The sequence below is a fragment of the Panthera tigris genome, chromosome A3 (genome assembly GCF_018350195.1).
Source record: "Panthera tigris isolate Pti1 chromosome A3, P.tigris_Pti1_mat1.1, whole genome shotgun sequence".
In the NCBI taxonomy this organism is placed as follows: Eukaryota; Metazoa; Chordata; class Mammalia; order Carnivora; family Felidae; genus Panthera; species Panthera tigris.
Genome location: NC_056662.1, coordinates 112386915 through 112411420, shown reverse-complemented (window position 1 = coordinate 112411420; position 24506 = coordinate 112386915). Strand labels below are relative to the sequence as shown.

The following is a 24506-nucleotide window of genomic DNA, read 5'->3' as shown; positions in this document are numbered from 1 at the left end:
CACTTTTTTATGGCATATTGTTGTAATTTGTCCGAAGTTTCTCTAATTTCCTCTGCTTAATTCTTTTTTTAAGTTTAATTTTTTTCTGTGGTCAAATCTGTGGATGGTTTCCTTCTGCTTCTGCTTTATACCTACAAGCATGCTCTTTCAAGGGGAGGAAAGGAAGAAATACGTGAAGTTTTACTTCTTTCTGAAGTGTCTCACTGAGAGTGAAGGATGTGGGGTGGGAATTAATTTCTCACTATGGTAGCTAGTAGTAAACAGGTATCTTACTCTCTTGTAAGAATTGTAGCCCCTCCCACTGGCAGGAGCAGATTCCCAGACCTCTGGATTGGGTGGCTGACCCCTTACATGTGGGGGAACACCACTCACCCCCAGTGGAGCATGTAGGGGGGCCTCATCTCCCTTCCCTCCAGGTCCTTTTCCTGCTGGCCCACGTCCACAGTCTTCCTACCAAGTTCTTCTGGTGATTTGCTCTGCAGCCTTGGATACATTAAACTTGGATTTCCAGATCTCATATCATCTCTAAAATTCGGGGATTGGGTTTTTTAGAGGAATAACGCTCCAAGGAGACACATATTGGGTGAATGACTCATTACCACTTTCTTACGCTTGGCTGCTGTCATCCCAGATGATCCTGCCCCACTCTAGTAAGGCTTCCCAGCGCCCCAGAATTCCCACCATCGGCTGATGGCAGCCATAGAAACACTCATTTTCCGCTCTGTGTGGCGCTCTCCTGGGCTGCTGCAAAAGCTTCTCTTCATCCTTCCCTTCTTTCCTTCCGGGTATATCAAGGAACCCGCATGTTCCAGGCACTGTGTTCAAATGCAGATGCTGAGAGGTTTTAATCTCTCAAAGCACTTTTATTGGCTGGAAAAGACGCAAACCTACTACTATAATTATAGATAGAGGACCACATGATGAAGTTAACGTTATCGGTGATATATTACAAAAAAAAACCCTGTGAAATCCAAATGAAGTCTGGAGCTTAGTTTAAAAAGGAGGAGTGTAGTATATCAAACCCTCATTCAGTCACTCAGAAGCTGTGTGGGCTTGGATAAGTTTTCTTAATTTGCTAAGGCTTCCTTACTCATCTGCAAAAAGGCAACAATAATGGTACCTACTCAGGTGATGTGAGGATTGCGTGTGGTAATACAGAAACAGAGCTCATATGGGGAGAAGGAGATTATGTCGGGACAGAGAGTGACGTTGTTATGCACCACATTAAAGGTGTGTACAAGGCTCTGTTAAAGCCAAGAAGTCTGTGGCTAATCCTGTGTGCACACTTCTGGGAAAGCTTCACGGAGGTGCTGCTGTTTAACCTTGGTCTGAAAATTTTGAATATGGAGGGGAGAAGAACTTAGGAGGAAGAGAAAGCAACACATAATCAAAGGTTGGAGGTGTGAAAGGGCTATTCTCTCCACGTGGCATTTAACCTTGGCCCCTATTCCAATTTTCCTTTGCATTATGGTCTGGGATAGGATCAGGCAAGATCCCCATCTTCTGCTCTGGAAACCTGCATACGGACTAATTATTTTCCTTACTCCCAGTCAAAGCCTACCCTTTTTATAATAATAAATCGTATAACATCCTTTTTCCTCTAATAATTTCATAGTCTTTCCCAAACTACATCAGCTCAAAGATGTAAATTCTTCCCAGATCTTAAATCTATCCTTTTTCCGGGGTGCCTGGGTGGCTCAGTTGGTTAGGTGTCTGACTTCGGCTCAGGTCATGATCTCATGGTTTGTGGGTTCGAGCCCCACATTGGGCTCTGTGCTGACAGCTTGGAGCCTGGAGCCTGCTTCGGATTCTGTGTCACCGCCTCTCTCTGCCCCTCCCCTGCTTGTGCTCTCTTGCTCTCTCTCTTTCTCTTTCACTCTGTCTCTCAAAATAGATAAATATTTAAAAAATTAAAAATCTGCCCCTTTTCCAATATTGCAACAACTGCCAATTTCACCTTAGTGCTAAATATTAACTTTGTTTTCATGTCGCTAAAGGTCCTGAAAACTTTTTTTCAGGTTGTAAGCATATCATCTAGTATATTAAATCAGTATTTGTTTCTTTATATCTTTTGTATATCTGTGTCTTTGTTATCTCTTTATACATTTTAGCACTGTATGTCCTAAATTTATAAATACCTAGGGATAGTCTCTGTTTTAACTCTGGGCTGGATTTGTCATAATAATATGTTTAAAAAGCCCCTTAAAGAAATCATGCTTGGTGAAAATGATACTTTCTATTTATCTTTTGGCACAAGAGAGAGAAGACTTTTGTCCTGCATGCCTATTTTATTAGAAAGCGTTCTTTTGTCATAGGAATTTTGTGCCTCATCAGAAAAGAAAAAGGGGTTCCCCTTTGGTCATCTTAAAGACCCAAAGATCACCTTATTCAAGATAACTGGATTACCTCAAGTTGTTCCAAATGTGTGTGTCGTTACTTAAAATGAATTACTTCTGACAGTATTCCCAACATAAATGAGTAACTTATGTAAGATGTCTGCTTGGACAGTGCTTAGAATGGACGGTATATTTTCGCTGCAGACATCTTCACATGGGAATGCTTAATTTGTCATCTTCTTTGAGAAAGTCAGAAAGAGTCCAAGGCACTAAAAATGTTGTCAGACGTTACATGAGATCCAACAGGCTACACGAGCTGTTGTTGGTCTTAAGATCTTAAGCTGACATCTCAAGTATTTAATTGAATGTGCTGAAAGAAAATATGGTGTAGGCTGTTCTTTGCTGTCGACCCCTCCTAAAGCTAATAGACTTAGAGCATTTGGAAAGGTAAAAAATAATTCTTCAAATGAAATTCAGCTCACTTATTTTGTTTCTCTGTTGGCAGTCAGGACTTACTGTGTTGTGATGCCTTTTATTTATAAATAAGTGAAACAAAAATTGCTAGTGAAGTTAATTTCTCTTAAAAAATTAAAAACGATTTCATGAGGTCCTATTACAGTAATAGTGTTGGGAGCTATTTCAGGAAACATGGGATAATCTGACACCTTGCTTCTATCAGGATATAATTCAAAAGATTAATGCTGCACGACAGGATAAGAAATACAACTTTGATCAGGAAACAGATAATTGTTAGTACTTGAGGGGAGGGATTGCAACAAATGGAATTCTCCTGGCAAAAACTTTCAGATGCATTTTAAATAATAAGGTATTTTTAGGGGCGCTTGGGTGGCTCAATCGGTTAAGCATCCGACTTTGGCTCAAGTCATGATCTCACAGTTCATGGGTTCCAGCCCTGTGTTGGGCTCTGTGCTGACCGCTCAGAGCCTGGAGACTGCTTTGGATTCTGTGTCTCCCTCCCTCTCTGCCCCTCTCCCACTTGTGTGCACTCTGGCGCGCACTCACTCGCTCGCTCTCTCTCAAAAATAAATAAGTAAACGTTTAAAAAATTAAAAAAATAATAATATATTTTTAGAAGAAAACAGTAGTTAGACATTGATCTTTAGGATGTGGTCTTATAGCTTGATTTGTAGTCTCAGAGTTTAGCTAAGATAGAGACCTAATATAAAAAAATTGTCCTTGTTTATATTTACAGATACTGACGAGTGTCAGCAGGGGAATCTGTGCATAAATGGGCAGTGCAAGAACACTGAGGGCTCCTTCCAGTGTACCTGTGGGCAGGGCTACCAGCTGTCAGCAGCAAAAGACCAGTGTGAAGGTAGGAGTGTGGTTACGTGACCTACTGTGATTTTAGTTAGAGGCACCTGCCCTGAAAAAAGTGTCCTCCGTGAAGCGAGTGTGTCTTTCGGAAACAACCTGGATGATTGCTTAATGGTGCAAGAAAGCAAGGGACCTCAGCTTAAGTCAGAAAAGTCCATAGCACAGGATGGAAAAGGGCTAAATTTGAAAAATAGGGTATTTGTGAGCAGTGGCTGAGCATTAATATTAGGAAGGAAAATTATTGCTCTCTGTGTAATTCCTTACTGCAGAAAATCAGTTCCATTAAATTCATTTGTAAGTTTTACCTACTAGGATTTCAGCAATTAGAATGTTACTATATCAGCCCAGTATTAGGCTGTGGAATGTTAATGACCTTAGTTTTTGTGTGTAGTCAGCTTTTCACAATTTTTCCTTTTTAAAAAAATTTTACCAAACAAGAATTTTCAGCAAGATTGCAATAAGTAGCATCCCCCTGATATCACTGATAAGGTTTGTGAAATATATCCTGTTCCCACCAGTGATAGTATTTTGGACCTTGCTGTGGTTGACCTTAGAGTAAAAGTATATGTATTTCATTGAACCTTCTGCAGAATTACTTTACTTCTCAATAAGTATATGCTTCCTGAGATTGAAGATATTTGTGGTTTCACCTGTGACAAGTATTAAGTGTCTTGAGTTTTTGAAAAGAAAGATCATTTGAATTTCATTTAAGAACAGAATACACACTCTACAAGGCCAATTTGTTTATTATTAGGAAACAAATCCTATCCATGTCTATATGTAAACTTTGAATAGTGAGTACCAATCTCTCTTGGGATGCTATTATAAAAGACAATATGTGATGGTCCTATAACGAGATCTACCAGTATTATCAGAACAGTCCCCAATTTTCCCCTTCTTGAACATGGAAAGACATTACAATACCCAGTCTAGAAGAGAAGAACACACACAAGCATATCCATGTACACAGATAAATTAAATAACTTGTTCTGGATTCTGCAAGTCTGTCTCAAAGTATTTATACTTTACTTTGTGACTTTTGACCTTAATTGTTAATTAGCCAAGCATTTATCAAATGCCCATCATGCATAAAGTACTGCAAATGTATATATAATAAGAGAAGCCTACAGATAAGATAATCAGGCTATCCTATTCAGCATCCCTTATTTTGAAGAGCCTGTGATGTCAGTACCAAAAATAAGTCAGACACATGCAAAACCACCCACCAGATTATCCATCGGGGAAAACTGATTTTAGGTGCCAAAATGCCATGATAATCAAATTGATGCTGTAAGCAGAGTGAGGAGAGCAGAGTTGTGAGGGGTCGCTGTGAAAACTGATGTTTTTGTTAACTCTTCTAGAATCACATTGCCAGCAGTAGATAAATGTGCTCAGATGTGAGGAACAAAGTCTGTCAACAGCAACATGAATTAATGCTTGTTCACTGTAAAACACTAGATCATTTAAGTAATAAAGGATGTGGTAGACATAGTCCCTGCCCTCAAGAAACTTAAAATCTAAGGGTAGAAGTAAAATAGCTGAATACGTGTAACGTATCGTGTCTTCTATTGTGTGGATAGGACACGAGTGTGCTTTAGCCTGAGCTCAGGGTTGAGGTTACAAAACAAATCATCTCTAAGCTGAGGTTATGTGGGTTAAGGAAGAGAGAGATTCAGTGGCAATGTAGATGTCAGACTGGCTGGGAGGAGGGAAGGGCCATTAGATTTGGCCAGCAAATCATTCAGAGAGAGAGAGGGAGAGAGGGAAAGGAAAGAAAAACTAGGGAAGTCTAATTGCTAGGGGGCTGACAGGTATATCCGTGAAAAAGAAATGAAGACATTCATTGACTTGACACTTCGGCAAACTTCTCCTGTACGGGAGACCATGAATATGTGTACATGTATATGTACATGAATATAGTGATGCTATAGTACATGAATATGTGATGCTATTTTCCAGTAAAACTTTGTTTACAGTAGTAAGAAGTGGGCTGTAGTTTGCTGACCTCTGCTTTAGATTATTATAGGCATAAATGCTTTTAAACTCAAGAGTGTTCTATTTGAACCTGTACAAGAGACTCAGGAAGCTTCATTCAGGTTTATAGATAACAGCAAAGCATTTGCCACCCATCAGTAAATATTGGGATGAATATGTGCAGATTCTTAGCTCACAGGTTAAGATTTTAAGTTCATCTGGATTTTCCCTACTGGAGGATTCATGACCTTTTATTAGAGATCAGTTTAATGAAGAGGCTAAATTAATTATAAACTAGATAGTTTATAGACTTTTTTTTACATGCATGATTAAAAATATTTTTAAAGCACCACTTCTACAGTTTCTTTTTACCCTCTGGTTCCTAGATATTGATGAATGTCAGCATCATCATCTCTGCAGTAATGGACAGTGCAGGAACACAGAGGGCTCCTTCCTCTGCATTTGTGACCAGGGTTACAGAGCATCCACCCTTGGAGACCACTGTGAAGGTGAGAACTGCTCTTGATTGCAGAGTCCTAGAGAGATCTGGACATCATCCTGGCTTCGCTTCTTGAATCCAACCTTTGGACTTCACAGTTGAGGACATTAGGTCCCTGGAAAAACATTTGCCTCATGGTCACACAAATAATGAAAAGAAGCTGGTAGAATGCAGGCTTTCCTTGTACTGCTTAGAACTGTTTTCTAGAAGAATTATGCCAACTAAAGGAGTAAAGAATTGAATTAGCCTTAGCTTCTCTCAGCTTTAGATGGTTTCTCCTGGGTATATAGTTCTGAATGGTAACACCTTGTGTATGTAGGTCCAGCATCCAAATAAGTAAACACAAATTAATTTTCCAGATTCCTGAAAAGTTTTTAAGAGCTAAAGTTTAATTCAGTTTTGAGCGTTTTGCCTAAATAGGTCTAAAAGATACGCCAGGTATACAGCATGGTGTAATTGTTAACTACCTACTACACCACTGCCTGGCCATGCCTCAGAACCCCTGGGGTGGTCTGGGCTGCAGGGCTGGTCTGTCACCAGCCTGTTCACATGTGAATTGTCTCTGCTCACTGTCTACCCAACTAACCATTTTTTCCCAATTTATCCTCTGTTGTACTGCAAGTAAGCCCTGTCAGTTGTGAAACCAGGAATGTGAGCTTGGCAGGGTTGTATCTCACATGGGGAGTTAGAGTTGTGAGTGAGGGTCTGAACCCCACTGTGGAGAGAAGCACATGAGGTTTTTAGTGAGTGGTTTGTGACACAAATGCCACATATTTGTGGCACAGTGTGTCATACATTGAAAAATGGCTATGATAGCTTTCTCATTTGTCAGTCCCTGTTGGTTGGGAAAGATCCGTTATACTTTATAGCCTCCTGTTTTACTAACCAAAGAACTTTGTGCCAGCATGGACAACCTTTCCGGAGGGCAGTTGGGGGCAGTTTCAGAGGCCCTAAGATGTTGTTACTGCTGAATCAGCAAATCATCTAGGATTTGATCTTAAGATAATGGTGTTCTTTAAAGGGCTGATAACTCCAGTGAAAAGTTATAATTAACATACCTCTTGATAAATAGGCAAACAAGTGATAAGCCAAAGTAATGAAATTTGCTTGAGAAATCAGGTATTGGGAACTCCAGCACATATGGGTGGTTCAACATGGTGGCTTTCCAAGGTGGGAGAAGAGGGCGTGTAGCTGGGAGCTAGTCATGAGCAACCTATTCCAGAAGTAAGTATGTGACAAAGCACATGCTAAGGCATTGAAAACCTAAATTGACCCCCAGCATCTCTCCTGCCCAAATCTCTGACCTGGCCAAGAGGGTAACCAGGCCATTGATTGGTCCTCAGTAGAAGGTATGCTCCTTTTTTTTTTTGGCTGTTTTCATGTGTAACCGTCTCATCAGAAGTCCGGAATTTTTATTCAATCAACATCAGTTGTGTGAAAAGCCAAACAAAAGCTTTTTAGTCAATTTGCTCATCATTGTTAATATATATTCAATAAGAAAGTTTCTTTTGGAGTATATAATCAGTCCTTTTTCTCTTAAAGTCAGGGCTCATTTCCCTAGTGTTCTAGGTTATAAATAGGACTGGAGTCTATTCAACTAATTCAGTGCTCCCTTTGAAACTATAATAGCACTTCAGCCTGCTAATTCTCAACTAGTGGCGTTTCTGACCCTCCCCAGTGTTATGTAGCTGTAATTAACTGAGCTGTTACTGTTCACACCCTTCTCACAGCTGTGGGAGGAAGAACCGTCTTTCTTGTTGGCTTTTGTATTTACATGTGTAACTTTCCTCTAATAACTCTGGCAAAGGCCTTGTTTTCTTGCAGTGTTACCCTACAATTCTGCTGGCCTTCTCGCAGAGTCAGAATCCCAAGGATTGTGCTAATTTCTGTGTGTTACTTACTCCAGCATGCTCGGTAGCCACTCAGTCTGTGAAGGGTGGCCTCAGCTGTCCTGGTCATTAGAGGCCTTGGCATCGCAGCCATCGAAGGCTCTGCCTTGGACATGTTCCCCTTCTAGATACAGTCTCTCCTTCCATACCTCCCTTAGCATCTTCCTTACCCTGTCACAGTGTTTGCTCCATGCTAGTCCCTTGCAAAACCTGAGAACGATACAGGATTCACTCTTTCTGTGGCCCGTCTCTCTTGGTCTTCTCTTTGTGGACCAATCCAAAAAGGTGAGAAGGAGTGCTAGTATTTGTTTCCTATGACACTTCGTTCCAAGTCAGAATCACTCATGTTTTCATGTATGCATTCATTCAACAAATACCTGAGTGCCAAGTTTGTGCCAGGTACTGACTTGGGTACAGGATATACAGCAATAAACCAAACAGGCAATTTCTGCCTTTGTGGAGCTAACATTCTAGTGAGGGAGTTAACGATGCACATGATAAACAAGTAAAACATATAGTTCATTAAGTGGCAGTAAACACTATGGAGGAAAATAAAGGAGGGTATACAGGGAGTGTGGAGGGAGAGGGGTGATCTTACAGAGGCGAGCAGAAGTTTCTTTGAGATAATGGCATTTGATTATTTATAGGAAGACCATTCCGTTCAAAGGACTAGCAGATGCAAAGGCACTGAGAAATAGGCTTTGTAGAAGAGACCAGGAGTTTAACTTGCGCACTTTAAGTTTGGGATGTCTATAATGAGTATCCGAATGAAGATCTCTGAAAGGCAGTTGGAGCTGTGCATGTGGAATTCAGGGGTGAGTCCTGGGTTTGGAATCATTAACATGTATAGAGATAGTGTTTAAGCCATAAAATTGGAAGACATCACCAAGGGAGTGAGTATGGCTAGAAGAGAGAAGGGGTCCAAAGATGGAGTCCTGGCCTCTCATTTATAAGTGAGGAGGAGAATAGGAATTAGCAAAGGGGATTGAGAACATGTGGCAGGAGAGGAAAGAGGAAAATCAAAATCTAAGAGAAGAAAACACTTCAGAGATTAGGGAGTCATGAACTTTGACATGAATGTTTGACACACATTGCTGCTAGGGAAGATGTAGGCAAGGACTGACCATGGGATTTAACAGGGTAGAGAGTCCTGGTGATTTTGACCAATGCAAAGGATTTAGGATTTAGCAGTGAAGGAGTAATCAAGATTAACTCTTGTTTCCTTAAAGCCTGTTGCCCAAATCCTAGAAGGGCTCTGTCTATCTTTCATGCCACCCTAGGTGGTGGTGCAGGACAATCCCGTGTTGGGCTCTTTTAACATTCAACCTACTTTTTTTTGTTGTTGTTGTTCTTTGAAGATCTGAATTCAGGTCTGAAAAAAATTTAGATTAAATCAGACTCTAATGCACTGAGTTTTCAAATCTATACAGTTATTTATAAACACGAGATATCGTTTCTTTTTCTCACATGTTATTTCTCTTAGATTTTGAAAAATGCATGAACATGAAATTATTTTAAAGTAGTGTGAACAAAGCTGATATGCTTCCGTTATGCTAAGGCAAACATCTAGGTAATGGAGTATTTCTCTTGTTGATGAAATGCATGTTCTCAGGACTCTCCTTCATCTTTTTTGAATTGGGATTTTTTCACATAATGCTGATAATCAAATATGCCTTTCCTTGGTTATCTCAGTTTCCTACAGAACACAGAAAGGTAAATCACAAAACCAGCCATCTACTCAGCACTCATTAGAATAGCTGTAGAGCTGTTAGGATAAATATGGAAACCCGGAGCTCTTACGCCTGCCTTGGGAATGTAAAGTGGTATAGCCACCTTAGGAGGCTGTTTTATCACAAGTAAACTTACTCTGTGACCCAGCTACTCTACCCCTAGGAATTTACTCAAGGAAAAGTGAAAGCTTCTGGTTACACATAGACGTACACATGAATGTTTATCAAAACTTTATTCATAATAGCCACACTGTAAACAGTTCAGCTACTCATCCTAAGTAAATGGGTCAACGAATTGCAGCACCTTCATATGGCACAGTACTAAGCAATAAAGAAGAGAGAGCTGTTGGTACACACAGTGACTTAGATCAATCTCAAAGACACTGGGCTGATCAGAGGAAGCCACACAGAAAAAGGGCACAAGGAAATTTTTAGGGTGATGGAAATGCCTACACCTTTTTTTTTTCCTATGTCTGGTCCAGTTGATTCATTTAATGCATATTTTAAGGCAAAGATTCATAGTAAAGTAGCATTTATCTCCATTTGGCACAGTCATTATTGAAAATAAATCAGAGATTTGGGGCTTATAAATTATTTTCATAGAATTTATATCTAAAAGCCTATTCTCAGTTAGAAATCTTTTAGAAATCTTGATTTAGCAAGGGTCAGTTCGCTGGTGAACAAAATATTCTGTGGCGTATTCACATTTCATGGGGACACTTATGCTCTTACCTGTCTCGTGCATAATTTTCTTTTAGTGTCTCTTCCATGGCAGTTGTAACACCCAAGGCATTAGATTAATTATGAATGGAAATTTTAAGGTCAGACTGGCAAAAGAGTCAAAGGGAAATGTCACAAGCCTTATGTCTGTAACTACAGAATAGCGTTCTTACAGAGATCTCTCACAGTTCCTTAAAAAATGATTGCATTTTGCAGTGATAGAAGAATCCAACAGTGATCCTAGCAGATGTAAACCGATACAGAAATGCCTGTACCTTGATTCCGACCGTGGTCACAAGAATGTATCTACATTTGTCAAAAGTCATCGAACTGGATTCTTAAAATTAGATGCACGTATTGTGTATAAGTTATACGTCAGTGAAGTTGGGAAAACACACTAAAGAAGAAGTGATAACCCACTTCAGTTGTGACAAAGTCACATCGGCTGGGTTTTATTTTTAGGATCAGGATTCAGAAACATTTTGATCTAGGGGAAGCATAAAACAAGTATAACTTGTTTTTCTTTTGGTGGAATAAAATTATAAGCTGCTTTCTTATTTCTCTTTTATTTGACTCACGAATGGTACAGGAGCCAGTTAGTTAAGTGGATTGGGTTCTATGAGGAAAATTTAAGCTGGTGTGCCAGCATTTTGAACGAGACAGCGAGGGAGGTTGAGACTACAGCGGTCTCCATGTTCACTTCTTCCTGGAACTTCTCATGCATTTTCACAGCAATCATAATTATTTGCAAGAAATGCCATCCTATGCCAGAATTCTGAGAAAACAAAGACGTTTTTGTTCCTCAGCTTTCTGCAGTGCTAATAATTGAAATCCTGCACAGACAACAGAAGAGGGAGTCATGGACTGTGTTAGGGATAATGAGCTCTGACTGGAAGTAAATGTGGTAATAAACAGCCCTCTTGAAAGATCTGCCCAGCATTCATGCCATGAGGGGGGTCATTAATTGTCTCACACGCTCACAGTCAGAACTCATTATTGGTAACGTAAACCATGTTTAGTTACACATATGCTATAAATACATACATTTAAAGAATCCAGTCAACCTCAAACCTATTGGTGATAGCTGCTGAGTAAGTGGCTTCAGTGAAGCTTTTGATCTTGCTGATTCCCTTTCCCTCCAAAATCTCCTCTTCTTCCCCTCCTCCACTTTCCACCCTGCTGTCCGGGCCTCAAGTAAATCCCTTCTGTTGGGCAAAGCCACCTTTGTTTTTTTATGATACCTCTTCTCTAAATCCGTGTGACACGTGAAGTTGGTACCATTCTTTTGACAAGCGATTATATATTTTGACAACTCTTAGCTTAAATTTTTTTGAACTTATAAAACAATGTGATATTTCGTGTTCATTTTGATTAATATAATTTGGGTTTCTTTGAACAATCATTTCTCTTTGTGAGCATGAATCATGCCAAATACTTTCAAATTTTTCTTGTAATGCATAATACAGGATCTTGTATAAATAGATGCTCAAGATATTCTTAATACGTATTTGAAGAATCTTTTTTATTCCCTATTATCACCAAGAATGTAAACAAGTAAATTGTTTAGTACAGAGTTTTGACTTTTCCTCTTACAAATTTCATTTGATGTTGAAACTTTAATTTACGTATTGTTCAAAGCCAAAATCTTTTCAAAATACTTCATTTCAAAAAACTCTGATAGTTAGAAATCTGTCCTCCATTAAAAATCATGTATTGTGTGAGATGTAAAACAATGTTCATTTAAGTGATTTTTATGTGTAAGGGTAATGTTTAGTTTTTTTAAATATAGTTTATTCCACCTTTAAAATTATTTTAATTGACTTATAGATATCAATGAATGCTTGGAGGACAAGAGTGTTTGCCAAGGAGGAGACTGCATTAACACCGAAGGGTCCTATGATTGTACGTGTCCAGATGGATTCCAGCTAAATGACAATAAAGGGTGTCAAGGTATTTCTCTGTTTTTTAAGTCCTAATTTACGTAGCTGTTCAGTTCTGTGATGCTTTCTGAATATAGTCTGTGGCTTTACCCATTTGTATATAAATGAGCTGTGCCAGTTAATGGTATTAAAATATCTTTCTTGGGTCTGCATCAAGTATGAGAAGTTCTCACTTTGCACTGCACCATGGTAACCGAAACTCCTGCCTTTTGGAACTGTGTGCCAGCTTTGCAAGCCATCGTGGCAACTGAGGTCACCTGTACTTTGCTGTTCCTTCCACGGGCCAATCTTGGTGCTATATTATAAAGTCTGGCTTTTTTATGTCCTTCGTGGGTGTATTTCATTTTGTCTCATTGCTGGTATTTATCTTTCCTTGTCTTGATCCCTGTTTTATCCAGTATCCAGCTTTTCCTCTTCCTAAAAAACCTCATTAATAATTTGGTTAAAAGTATAAAGGTATAGAAGATAGGATTTCCTATTTCTTCAAAGGGCTATCACAGTTCATCTCCCAAACAAAGGTATAGAGGAGACAAGGTACTAATAAGAACACAGCACCAATCACAAGAGCTTTAATCAAACACCTACTATGTGCCAATTACTGTAGGTACCTCAGGGATTTTTAGAGAATTGAACAGGCAGCTTTTTTAAATATCCATTTGGTGCATGAGTAACTGAGGATCAGAGAAGTTAATTAGCATGCTCCTCCCTAATAAGTAGTAGAGCTGAGAATCGAATCCAAGATCTTTTTCTGCTGTTTTGCTCTACATTGCCCTACCGATTATTACTTCATTTATAGCCAGAATAAAGAAGACTGTGAGATTCAGTGTTTTCCCCCCAGTATAGCACACTGAGTTACCAGTAATGCTGCGACTAAAAAAATCAGATTGTCTAAACACCACCCCCCCCAAGTTTTCCTTGACATTAGTCTTCATAAATCCATGCCTGTTGTTTCCATTGAAGGCTCTCATTTATATTTACCTTTATACGGATTCATTTCTGCTACTTGGATAAATTTTTTTTTTCATCATCGTCTCCCCTCCATTACTATCCCAAAGTACATATAAGTAAAGGATTGTTAGAGTTCCTCTTTATCTACTGCTACTGGACATGAGTGACTTTCTTATTGTAGATTGTCATCAACTGTGTCTCCTTTCACATGCCCCAGATGTATAGTACTTGACAGAGTAGATGGTCTGTACTCTCTACGATGTGGTACTGAAATATGACTCTACCCTGTGTCCGTACCATTACCCACACACCCAGCTGTGTGTCACTGAAATACAAAAGACATGAGCCATGGCCTCAAGATCTTTTAAAATTAATTTACTCACTGATCCCAAGATTTAACTATACTGTGATACCCTCTATTTGTTTGCCATCTTGATGTAGTAAGGTGAATTTAAAGTGTTTAGTATTTCCAATGCAGAAATTAAATGTGCTTGGATTTAATACAATAGAGAAGAAATATTTGAATTATAAAATTATGTGTGAATATTTCCATTTTGGAACTTTTGCATCTTAAAATGGATCTTGGCTTATATAAAAATGCCAAGAGATGCCCCCTAAAAAATAACTGTATCCTGCTTTTATTATAGACATTTGGGTTTAAAAGTAATACTTTCTTTTCTAACTCCTCGTTCTTTTCTAATTCCTTTCCCCCACAATGTTTTGACCTGCTAGAGGCAAACTAAGCCTTGTGTAAGTGGATAGTGATTTCATATTGCAGATTTCATAAACTTCTAGAGTCAAATCATAAGGAAGTAATTTAGTCATATGATTTATTAATTGCACTACTGTCTTCTCTCAGTACATTAAATTTGTGATTTGATATCAAGTCAAATATGTCACTCCTCCAAACATGTTTTATGAACTCTAAATCATTATTAAATTGACTTCATGCTCTGTCACATTGGTGATTCTTGTTTTCCAGAATAAATTACAATGTGTGCTTGAAAAACTTAAATCCAAAAAAATGAAAAATATTCCTGAAACGGGTTTTAGTAATGTTTAAAGAATATTATCTATGAATTTGCTACATCGCCCACCTTCTCTGATTAGAGGCTGTTTACAATGGCATGTCCTAAATGGCATGTCTTAAATCCTCTCCTTTGGCTGTGTCAGTGGAGACAGCCTGGTGATCTTTCACTCTGCCTGAAGTCACTGGTCTACTTCTGTCTAGTCTCATGGCTAGTCACATTCTGTACATGGGCATAGATTTCAGAGTTTGTTTTAATGCTGACAATGTAATTGATGCCAGTGCTAATAACCATAGGACATATTTGAAAGACCATGTGTGATAGACGTAAGCTTTAAACTTTACCTAACAATCTGAAGATAGTTCCATGTTCAGTAAGGCATTTTCAGTTGGAAGTGTAATAGTCTCTTCCCCCAGCAAAATTAATGCTGAGATACAGACAGCATGGAAATTCCATGTTAATAGTCTGTGTAGGAATGTGACAGCGTACATTTGAGATTCAGAACACACTTCAGTTTCGCGTTTTGACTTACACATGCCAAACTGTGAATTTCTGTGGAATCTCGGACCCATGAAAGAAACCCAACTTAAATATAGTCTGGCTTTCAGCTGAGTTACTAGCAGCATAGTTTAGAAATGCCTCAATAAGTACAACCCAAATTGAATGCATATGTTTCTCTAGTTCCAGATACTCATGTTGTTCTTTTTTAGCGGTTTCCTGGAAAAAAGTCTGGGAATTCGTCTTCAGTTCCTGTCATCAAACTTTTTAGACAATTATTTGTTAATCAGTGACTTCTCTTGAAGCAAGAACTTTATGCACATTATTCCCTGTGCAGAGTTGCAAGCTGGCAGTGTTTAAAGGGCCAACATTGAGGCATAGGATAAAATAAGCCTATGGATAACCTTTTGGGTTTCACCAGATGGATATGGACCTTGGGCTTGACCCCTAGGCCAGTGGAACTTTATTGAACCTTGTTGCACAGATAGAAGTAACTCAGGGCAGCAGATTGGGAAGAAAGAATACAACTAAAAGCCCAGAGAAGGTCAGAGTTAAAAAGAGGTGACCAATGTAAGGTATTACCAGTAAGTAGAGACCAATCATAGAAGGTATCAGAGATTTTATAAAAGAAGTGAAGAATTTCACAGAGTGAAGTCACATTGAGAAATAGTCTAATAGAAAATGATTCATTGCTCTTCCTTGAAATATTTTTAAATTAGTGCCAATAATAAAAATGGGGGAGTATTGTTAAGAAAACATGAGTAATTCCTGCTTGGTTTCTTATTTTGATTCAGTGGTGGTTAGGCCAGCTAGTGCGAATTACATGGCGGATGGAATGGTGAAGAGTTAAGGATTAATTCAGAGAAGTGAATAAATCAGTGATACTGCCAGCATTTCCGTCACACAATGAGATGAGAAGGTAAAAGGAAGACCACCTGCATCCTGGATGCAGAGAAAGGGATGACTTTCTGGAGGAGAACTGTAGGGTTGATGGTTCGGCATGTTCTAGAAGTCACTAGGAAGGGCTTATAATCCATACCTTTCCCATGTGCCCATTAAGCTTGGCAGTTATTTGTGTTGGCTCCTGCCCCCCGTTACATGGTGAGCTTCAAAATGGCAAGTGCCCCAGCCTGTTCAGCCTTCTCATAGAAAGCATTCAGTAAGTGAGGGGCACCTGGGTGGCTCAGTTGGTTAAGTGTCCGACTTCAGCTCAGGTCGTGATCTTGCGATTCATGGGTTCAAGCCCCGTGTCGGGCTCTGGGCTGACAGCTCAGAGCCTGGAGCCTGCTTTGGATTCTGTGTCTCTCTCTCTCTCTGCCCCTCCCCCATTCTTGCTCTGTCTCTCTCAATCTCTTCCTCACAAATAAACATTAAATTTGTTTTTAAAAAAAGCATTCAGTAAGTGTTTTTAATTAAATTAGAGATGGACTTCTAGAAAGATGTATCAAGGGCCTCTTTACCAAGAGGTAAGGGAGGGTTTAGGAGACTCCAGGAAGGTAGGGCAAAAGCCTTACTAGGGTTCCTGCCTGCAAGGTGCCAAGAACCTGTGATAGTTTTCATGGCCCCAGTTAACAAAGAATTCCTCAACCAATCATGGTTTAATTAGAGAATGAACATCACTGAAATTTTGTGGTGGGCAAATATTCGTAATACACTATGAATGTGCTGTAGTAGGAGTTAGGGACTCCATTCAACTATGCAGTTCTCTTCAAGGGGCAATCGTTGTCATAAGAGACACAGCTGAGTAAAACAACGATTAAAACAAGTGCAAATAGGTAGTTGCCTGTGTCGGTACCAGTGTGATTAGGTGAACCATTCTCCAGGATTGCTGAGGTGGTCAGTGTGAGCACTGCTATCCAAAATAATTAGGACTAGTTTGATGAACATTTCACTTTCATGTACTATCAGTGTTTAGGAGTGAATCATGACCTTGGCCATGAGGAGCATAATCATTCTTCATTCAGGACAAGCAGAGTATAAGATGGCCGACACAAGTTTACAGCATTATTTGTTCATGAGTCTTAATAATCATAGCCAGTGGGGCACCTGGGTGACTCATCTGGCTAAGTGTCCGACTCTTGATTTCAGCTGAGGTCATGACCTTGTAATTCGTGAGATGGAGCCCCACATCAGGGATTCTCTCTCTTTTACTCTCTGTCCCTCCCCTGCTCATGCTTGCTCTCTCTCTCTCTCTCTCTCTCAAAATAAATAAATAAACATTATAAAAAAATAATCATAGCTACCACTTTTTGGCCCTTAGCTGTATGTTAGGCTCTGCACTAGGCATTTGATCCTCATTCCCTAATTGCATCATCACAAAGCTGTGCAGGTAATGAACACTTCCCTGGTCTGAAAGGTCTTCTTTTTCTTGTATTTTTATTTCTTTTATCCATTTTCAACCAAATATAGATTGGAGTCTATTTCATTTATATATTCGGCAGACGTATGTAAAGTGCCACTTGGAGCCAAACACTGTCAATAAGATGTGTCCATCTGTGCCCTCAAGTTCACATCGGGGCGCCTGGGTGGCTCAGTTGGTTAAGCATCCAGCTTGGCTTGGATCATGATCAGGTTCTCTGCTGTCAGCGTGGAGCCTACTTGGGATCCTCTGTCTCTCCTTCTCTCTGTCCCTCCCCCACTCACACATGCGCATTCTCTCTCAAAAATAAAAACTTAAAAAAAAAAAGTTCACATCGTAGGAGAGGATGGGGTGGAGGTGGCGTGCTTGGTGTTAGAACGGATTTGTGTGCATGGAAATGGAGGAGGGCGAGGGGAACAAAGCATGCTCACTGATAAAGACTATTTCTCAGAGAAATTTTTTGTTAGAATGTTTGTAAGCCTCCAACAGGTCTTAAAATTAAATGGGGGCGGGGGGGGGGGAACATGGGGGGGAGCCTCCAGGTTGAACCTATGAAAGCGAAAATACTCTTTGTGTAGATTAAAAATGGTTGAACATTGGCTTATTCATATGATTTGACCTAAATAGTTTCTCTCTTAAAACAATCCAATTTGTGGTCTGGTATATATACAGACAGGATAGTTGTGCCACAAAATAAGCGTCTGACCCTTTTGTGATGGATTTGCTTACTGTATGTCTGCTATCATGTGAAACCAAAGGAAAAATTTTTTTCACGTATTTGGAACTCTTTTCAATTCCAGATATTAATGAATGTGAACAGCCTGGACTCTGTGATCCTCATGGAGAGTGTCTAAACACAGATGGTTCTTTTCACTGTGTCTGCGAACAGGGTTTCTCAATTTCAGCAGATGGCCGTACATGTGAAGGTAAGATAAACCATAAGGGGTCATGCAATTAATTCATGTTAAAGCAGAGAGGAGATTGCTTTCTATTTAAGCAGGCAAAGACTGGAGGACACCAAGAGATACTCATAATTGAAGGCCTCAAAGTATGTATGCATAAAGGTGACTCCTGTCTGCAGTCATGGCTCGGGGATTGCTGGGGTTCACAAGTAGGATAACCTAAGGTCATGCTGGTGAAAATACTCACAGATGATTCCTTTCTGGTACTGAATTAATTGGTTGAAATGTGCAGGACATGATGATTTTAGGTACACCTGGAGGAGACATCGAGCAACCTCCCTGATGGAAATCCGTCCTCTGCCAGTTTTGATTAGGGGTCATATCGATCATCCTCATCGTTGTAAACATGTCTTGCATGATTTTTCTACCACTGTTAACAGAGATTTTCCAGGTATTTCTCTAACATCCTTAGCTCTCAGGCAATTTTCTTTCCCATGGGTATTTATTATCGCCTTTAAAGTTAATTGCGGTAGAAGACATTGAGATAAGCATGTTGGCTCCCTATTTGCCACCTCTGTGTGTTTGCAGGGATCCAGCACTGTTCTTATTCATAAGATGTGTGTTCTTCATGATTTATTATAGTTTGATACATTGAGGAATAATTCATCTGAACCTTTTTCAAAGTAAACACAGGAGATTCCCATAATCGTAATTTCAGTCTGTCTCTTTGAGCGTCTAGGTGATCAAAACCCAGCTGAAGTTTTAAAGAAGTAAATTACAAAGGTTCTGTGCTGGGCTCATGATAGTACCGAAATTCTTTGCCCTAAAAAAAAACAGCGCAACAGGAAGTGCCTGCTCTCCTTGCTGGTACCACAGTGGAGTCATGCCGAGGAACAGCGACCAGGGTCATCTGAAACTAATTATTATATTGGGAAGAATAAACTGATCTTATAAAAAGCAGGAGATTGTTGAAATTGCTCTCCTGCTGAGTAGACAAAACACTGATGCCAGATTTGGCTTTAAGCAAAAGAGAGATAGTGCGGGGTGCGGTTTGAGCGAGCAGATTTTGAGGGGTTTGGAAGCCATCAAAAGTTGGGAAATGGAGAAAAACATCATTAAAGGTGGCCATGAGAGGTTTGCAAGGAAATCCATGCTGCAGTGATTTGAGCTTTACATTAATTTTATATTTCGACCTTAGGACGAGAGTTCTTAAGAAATATACCACATGAACACATAATTGTTCTGCAGAGACCGCAGCGTTCCCTGGCAGAGGGTCCAGGGTGCTAGCCTATCTGAGTCACTGATGACACCCGACACATGTTTTCCTGCATTCCAGAAAGGTGCAGGCTTGATGCTTCCGATGCTACCCTCGCTGAACAGTGTCCAAGTTATAACCGCCGATGATTGTGCCCTGCAAAAACTACATTCAGAGAACAGCGCAGGTCACTTCACATGCTCGCTAGTCAAAGTTATTGTTCCAGAAGAATATACCAAAGCAAATACATTCACATCCACTCTGTCTTTTGTAGTTTGTGATTTCCTTTTAATTCTGTGTCTTTTTAAATACTGATTTCTGCAACTCAAGAGTTATATAATCACTCTAATGTGCTTGCAGTTCTAATTTTGTTAGGCATTTACTTGGCAAAGGCTTGAATTGTAAAATGTGTTTTTAGAAAACCTCTAGTACTTTGTAAATTACTATACTTTAGTATACTTTCTTTGACCCTTGGTCCATATTTTTTTACTCCAGAAGCTGGACAATTTTATAAATAATAAAATAGGTAATTTAGAATACGGTGCTGATATATGGCGGTGTAACTAAAAATCTACCTAATTAGTAGGCATGTTATTCTCTTTCTAGAATAAGCTTTGCAAAGCTTTCATTTTTTATGGGCTTACTCCACTACATTAAACTAGTCCAGATTTTCTTTTGTTGGACTTCGCCTGAAACTTGTGGCAGTGGCAGTCTGTCCTGATTCTACCCCTGGCTGTGGTGTAGGGTGAAGCCAGCCCATGTGATCAAGGGTTTAGCTGTGGAACTGATGTACATAGGACTTGAGCGAACAGTGAGAAGTGGCTGGTTCTCTTCATGCCCATCCACCAACTCATTTCTGAGCTTCTGGTTTAAGCAGCTGAAGCCTTGGGGACACAGGGCTGGCGTCCCCTGTTCTGAACTGGGCTGACTGAATCCCAATGCTCTAAGCTGGGCTAACTGAATCCCGTGAACTGAGGGAAGGAGGGCCATTCCCCGATTTCCCGTGGCTTAGGGGAGATGTTGGCGTCTGGTCACAATTACTGAACCACAGTGAAGAGGCATACCCTGTCAGCATAAACTGTCTCAAGTTATCAATTAGCATGGCAGATAGTATAGAAATAAAAACACCATCACTGGATCCTTCCATTCCCTTGTGGTGTTCTGGGAACATGTACCTGATAGAGGAAGGAGGAACACCTTGATTCTCCTACATGGCATGAAGAACAACAGTGTTTTTTGAAATTCAACTGGAGTGGAGTGGGAAGTATGTGGTGAGCTGTTAATTCATGTAGTCATTTGCTCAGAGTTAGAGAGCCTGTCTTGTGTACTGTTCCCGCTGTAACTGTTCTGAGGGCAAAACACATAGTTCTTGTCCACTTGGAGCATAGGTTCCAGGAGGAGAATCTGGGATAAGTAAGTAAATAATACATACCAGAAAATTATGTTTTTGTCTTTAAACAATATAGCGTAGTTAGGCTTTGTGGATATAAATGAGTACAGGTTGCCACATGCTGTAAATATCATAAGGGTCGTTTTTCTCCTTTCCCGTGCATGGATGTCAGAGAAGTTCAGACTTCCTCCTCTTTCCTTTGCTTTCTTCTTGGAACTGTGGTTCATCTCCTCCTGCCACCACCTTTACATCCTCTGGCCCGAGTGTTTATCTTGTGTAGGAAAGCAAAGAAAACTTTTTACCTCTTTCACTGAGTTCACTGTTCTGTATCCCAATTTATCCTATTCATTTTTTTTTTAAATCACAATTCTTTTGCTCCTTTAGTTTTTTTTCCTTTTGTTGTTGTTGTTGTAGAGTTTTAACTCATGAAAAATATTTCCCATCCCATTTATAAACTGACCCAGAGTTTGGTTCCTTATTGTCACCAGAATGTATGTGAGTGGGCAAATTGGGACCCTTGGGACAGTCAGATTCCTAAGTGTCACACACCTGTCCCCTGACCCCTGTGGAGAAGCGTCCCTTGGCTTCTTTGCATCACAGCATTCAAGGCTCTCTTTCCACGCTGCTCTTGGCCAGGGGCCACAGTGCTGTCCCCATTGGGCTTCCAGGTTGAATGAGAGTTTATACAACAAGTAGAGTTGGGGACATCAGACATGTCTAGACCTCACTGTGCTTTCCAGCCTGTTCACACCTTAGAATGGTCACACTGGCCTAGCGGGGACCTTGAAGGATCCCAGCAATATAGCACCAGTGGCTTGCAGAACCTGGTTAGTCGTGGCTAATTAGGCCTCCAAACCACAACCAAAATCACTCCCTGTCTTTTAGAAGGTATCCCCATTCATTCATTCATTCATTCATTAGACAAATATTCAGTGAATACTACATGCCAGCCACTGTTCTGGGTACTGGGGCCACATCGGTGAACAACAAAAATTCCTACTTGCTTGCAGGCAGTTAACTAATAAGTAAACTACATAATAGGCTAGAAGGAGATAAACCCTGTGAGAAAACCAAGTAGAACAGGGTATGAGAGATCTGAGGCCTGGAGCAAGGAATGGAAAGCTGGAACCATACTAACTGGGGAGGTCTGACTTGACCATTTTGCCTTAGAGAAATAATAAAATATTGTGTCTGGGTAACAAATGAAACCATATTAAGTGCCTTTTTCACACTGCCCATCTACCTGCTAATAATAGCCTATCAGTAAATAAAAGGGCATGGGATTGTCTGCTGAGGGCCTTTATTCTATTGCCAACATCAATTCTGTTGTGTAGACTGGGGAGTAGAAATCAGTGAACATCACCAAGAGCAAACCCTAATGTAAACTGTGGACTTGGATTGATAATGATGTGTCATTGTGTGTTCATCAACCATAACAAATGTTCAGGGATGTTGACAGTGAGGGCACCTGGGTGAGAGGACAGGGGGTAGAGGGGGTAAGGGGGAATATGGGAACTTTCTGTGCAATTTTATTGTGTATCTAAAGCTGCTCTTGAAAATAACGTCTGGGGGCACCTGGGCGTCTCAGTCCGTTGTGTCCGACTTTGGCTCAGGTCATGATCTCGCAGTTTGCGAGTTCGAGCCCCGCGTCGGGCTTTGTGCTGACAGCTCAGAGCCTGGAGCCTGCTTCACATTCTGTGTCTCCCTCTCTCTGCCCCTCCCCCACTCATCCTCTGTCTCTCTCTCTCTCTCTCTCTCTCTCTCTCTCTCTCTCTCTCTGTCAAAAATTAAATAAACATTAAAAAATATTTAAGCGAAAATAACCTCTGATCTTGAAAGTCAGGCCATTTCTAGAATGACCTGTTTTTCATCAGAAAGGAAAAAATCAAAACCCTTAATATGAATTCTGTATTCTCCCATATTTTCCTCCCCCGGATAGTTATTGCTTTTCAAAATAATACCTCAGACAGAATATGTAATCAGAAGCTTCTCTCTCACTTTCAAAATAATTCTAAAACTAATCCAAATTCGAGAACTCTAAGGATTGGAAAGGGACTTCTTAAAACATGGAGCCTGAGCTCTGAATCCCAGAGTATTCAAAGAATCCAGTCCTGTTGTTTAGCAGCCCTAGAGATTCTAATCCTGTAAGTTTTTAGAGTATCTTCTACAAACCACTTCTTGCTAATTCACTCATTTGAAAGGAAGACGTAACCAAAGGCAAGTGGTGGGGATGGCTAGCTTCTTGAACTTTACTGAGACTGGTGGTATCAGAAAAACTAAAAGAAAAACTGCTTCAGTTGGAAGAGCATGTTTCTCTTGATCTTGTCGTCATGAGTTTGAGTCCCACGCTGGGTATAGAAATTACTAAAAAAAAATTTTTTTAAAAGTGAGAAAGAAAGCCTGAAAGAAGTTAGGTTCAAACTTTTAGGCTAATTTTGTGTTCATTGGAGCCAGAAAATATGGTAAAGTCTTGCCAAATCAAAGCAATAAAAGGTAATCAGGAGCAAGCATGGTTTTGTTTGTAGACTTTTAGGTACATTTTCTATGAACAGTATAGAAGGAAAGTATAAAATCATTGTTGATAGTATGCCACGCAATTGGTGACTTTGTGGCGTGGAGATAGAACTTTGTATCTGTCACCAAGGAGAAACTATATTTTTTAAATGATTTAGCCAAGTAAGACATTGAAGTGCCATATCACAATAATATATTACATCTGGCCACTTGGCCCAAAGATTTTTAGGGTTGTTGGGGTTTTTTTTTTGTTTTGTTTTGTTTTTTGTTTTTTGTTGTTTTAGTAGCTTTATGGTCAGAAACTGAAAAATCTAGTGAGAATACAACCTGAGTGTTTCTTTTCTAAACAAAGGGAATTTAGGTTAACAATAAGATCCTTTTTCTCCCATATATAAAAAAAGGAAAGGGATCATACAACATTCCAGGTGAAGAAGGGAAGTGGCTTCCTGCTGTAAAGGCTCCTGTTCCTCACGCTCACTCCTCCTGTGAATGTACTTCTGCAGAAGTGAGTGAAAATGGATGTTTAAATCATTAGGGAGAGAGCTGAGGAAATTTTGCTGGAATATGCTGCTTTTGGATCTGGAATACATATTTTCCATGCATTGCTTGATTGTCTTCCGTATATCAACATTTTTATAAAGAAATTCATAATAGTAGCACAGAAATTCAAGAGCTCTTCCTAAGCCTTTTATCACTGCTGACCTTTTAAAACCCCAGAGCTATGGAAAATCATCCGTGCATAGACAGAGAAGTAAACACTTTCCTTGCAGCCAAAAAAATCGACACGACACTGCCAGAAAGTGAAGTCTGTAGATAGTCAGCTGCCCCTTCAACACCTTTTCCTGCCACCCAGCTCACATCCAGGGCGTCAGGCTTCCTGCATCTATTTCGGTGAGTCTTTTGATGTCGTCTGCAACCGGAGTTCTTTATAGGTCATGGAAGGTTGTTGTGAATGCTAGGTATTTCTAGACTTTAGGCTTGAATTGTAACACTTAATGTATTGATTCCAGAACCGGTTATTTGTCTAGGCATCCACCTGATGGAATATTGTGTGGTTGTCTCAGAGTCCCAACATGAGTGGACTGGAGATTCTTCCTACAGTTGATTTCATGACTTTATTAAAACAATAGCAAAAATAATAATAGCTAGCATTTACGGGATTGTTTTTGTGAGCCAGGCACTGTGC

General features: G+C 39.9%; 1 protein-coding gene across 9 annotated transcripts in view; it reads left to right on the top strand.

Moving 5' to 3' along the window:
- The window catches only part of LTBP1 (latent transforming growth factor beta binding protein 1), a 398718-nt gene that overhangs the window by 304500 nt on the left and 69712 nt on the right, over window positions 1-24506 (top strand). For all 9 annotated transcript variants that reach the window (XM_042982189.1, XM_042982190.1, XM_042982188.1 and 6 more), the window contains 4 exons: window positions 3550-3672; window positions 6035-6157; window positions 12314-12436; window positions 18060-18185. In XM_042982189.1, coding sequence (XP_042838123.1) covers window positions 3550-3672; window positions 6035-6157; window positions 12314-12436; window positions 18060-18185 — 495 coding nt within the window. The remainder of the gene's footprint in view (window positions 1-3549; window positions 3673-6034; window positions 6158-12313; window positions 12437-18059; window positions 18186-24506) is intronic.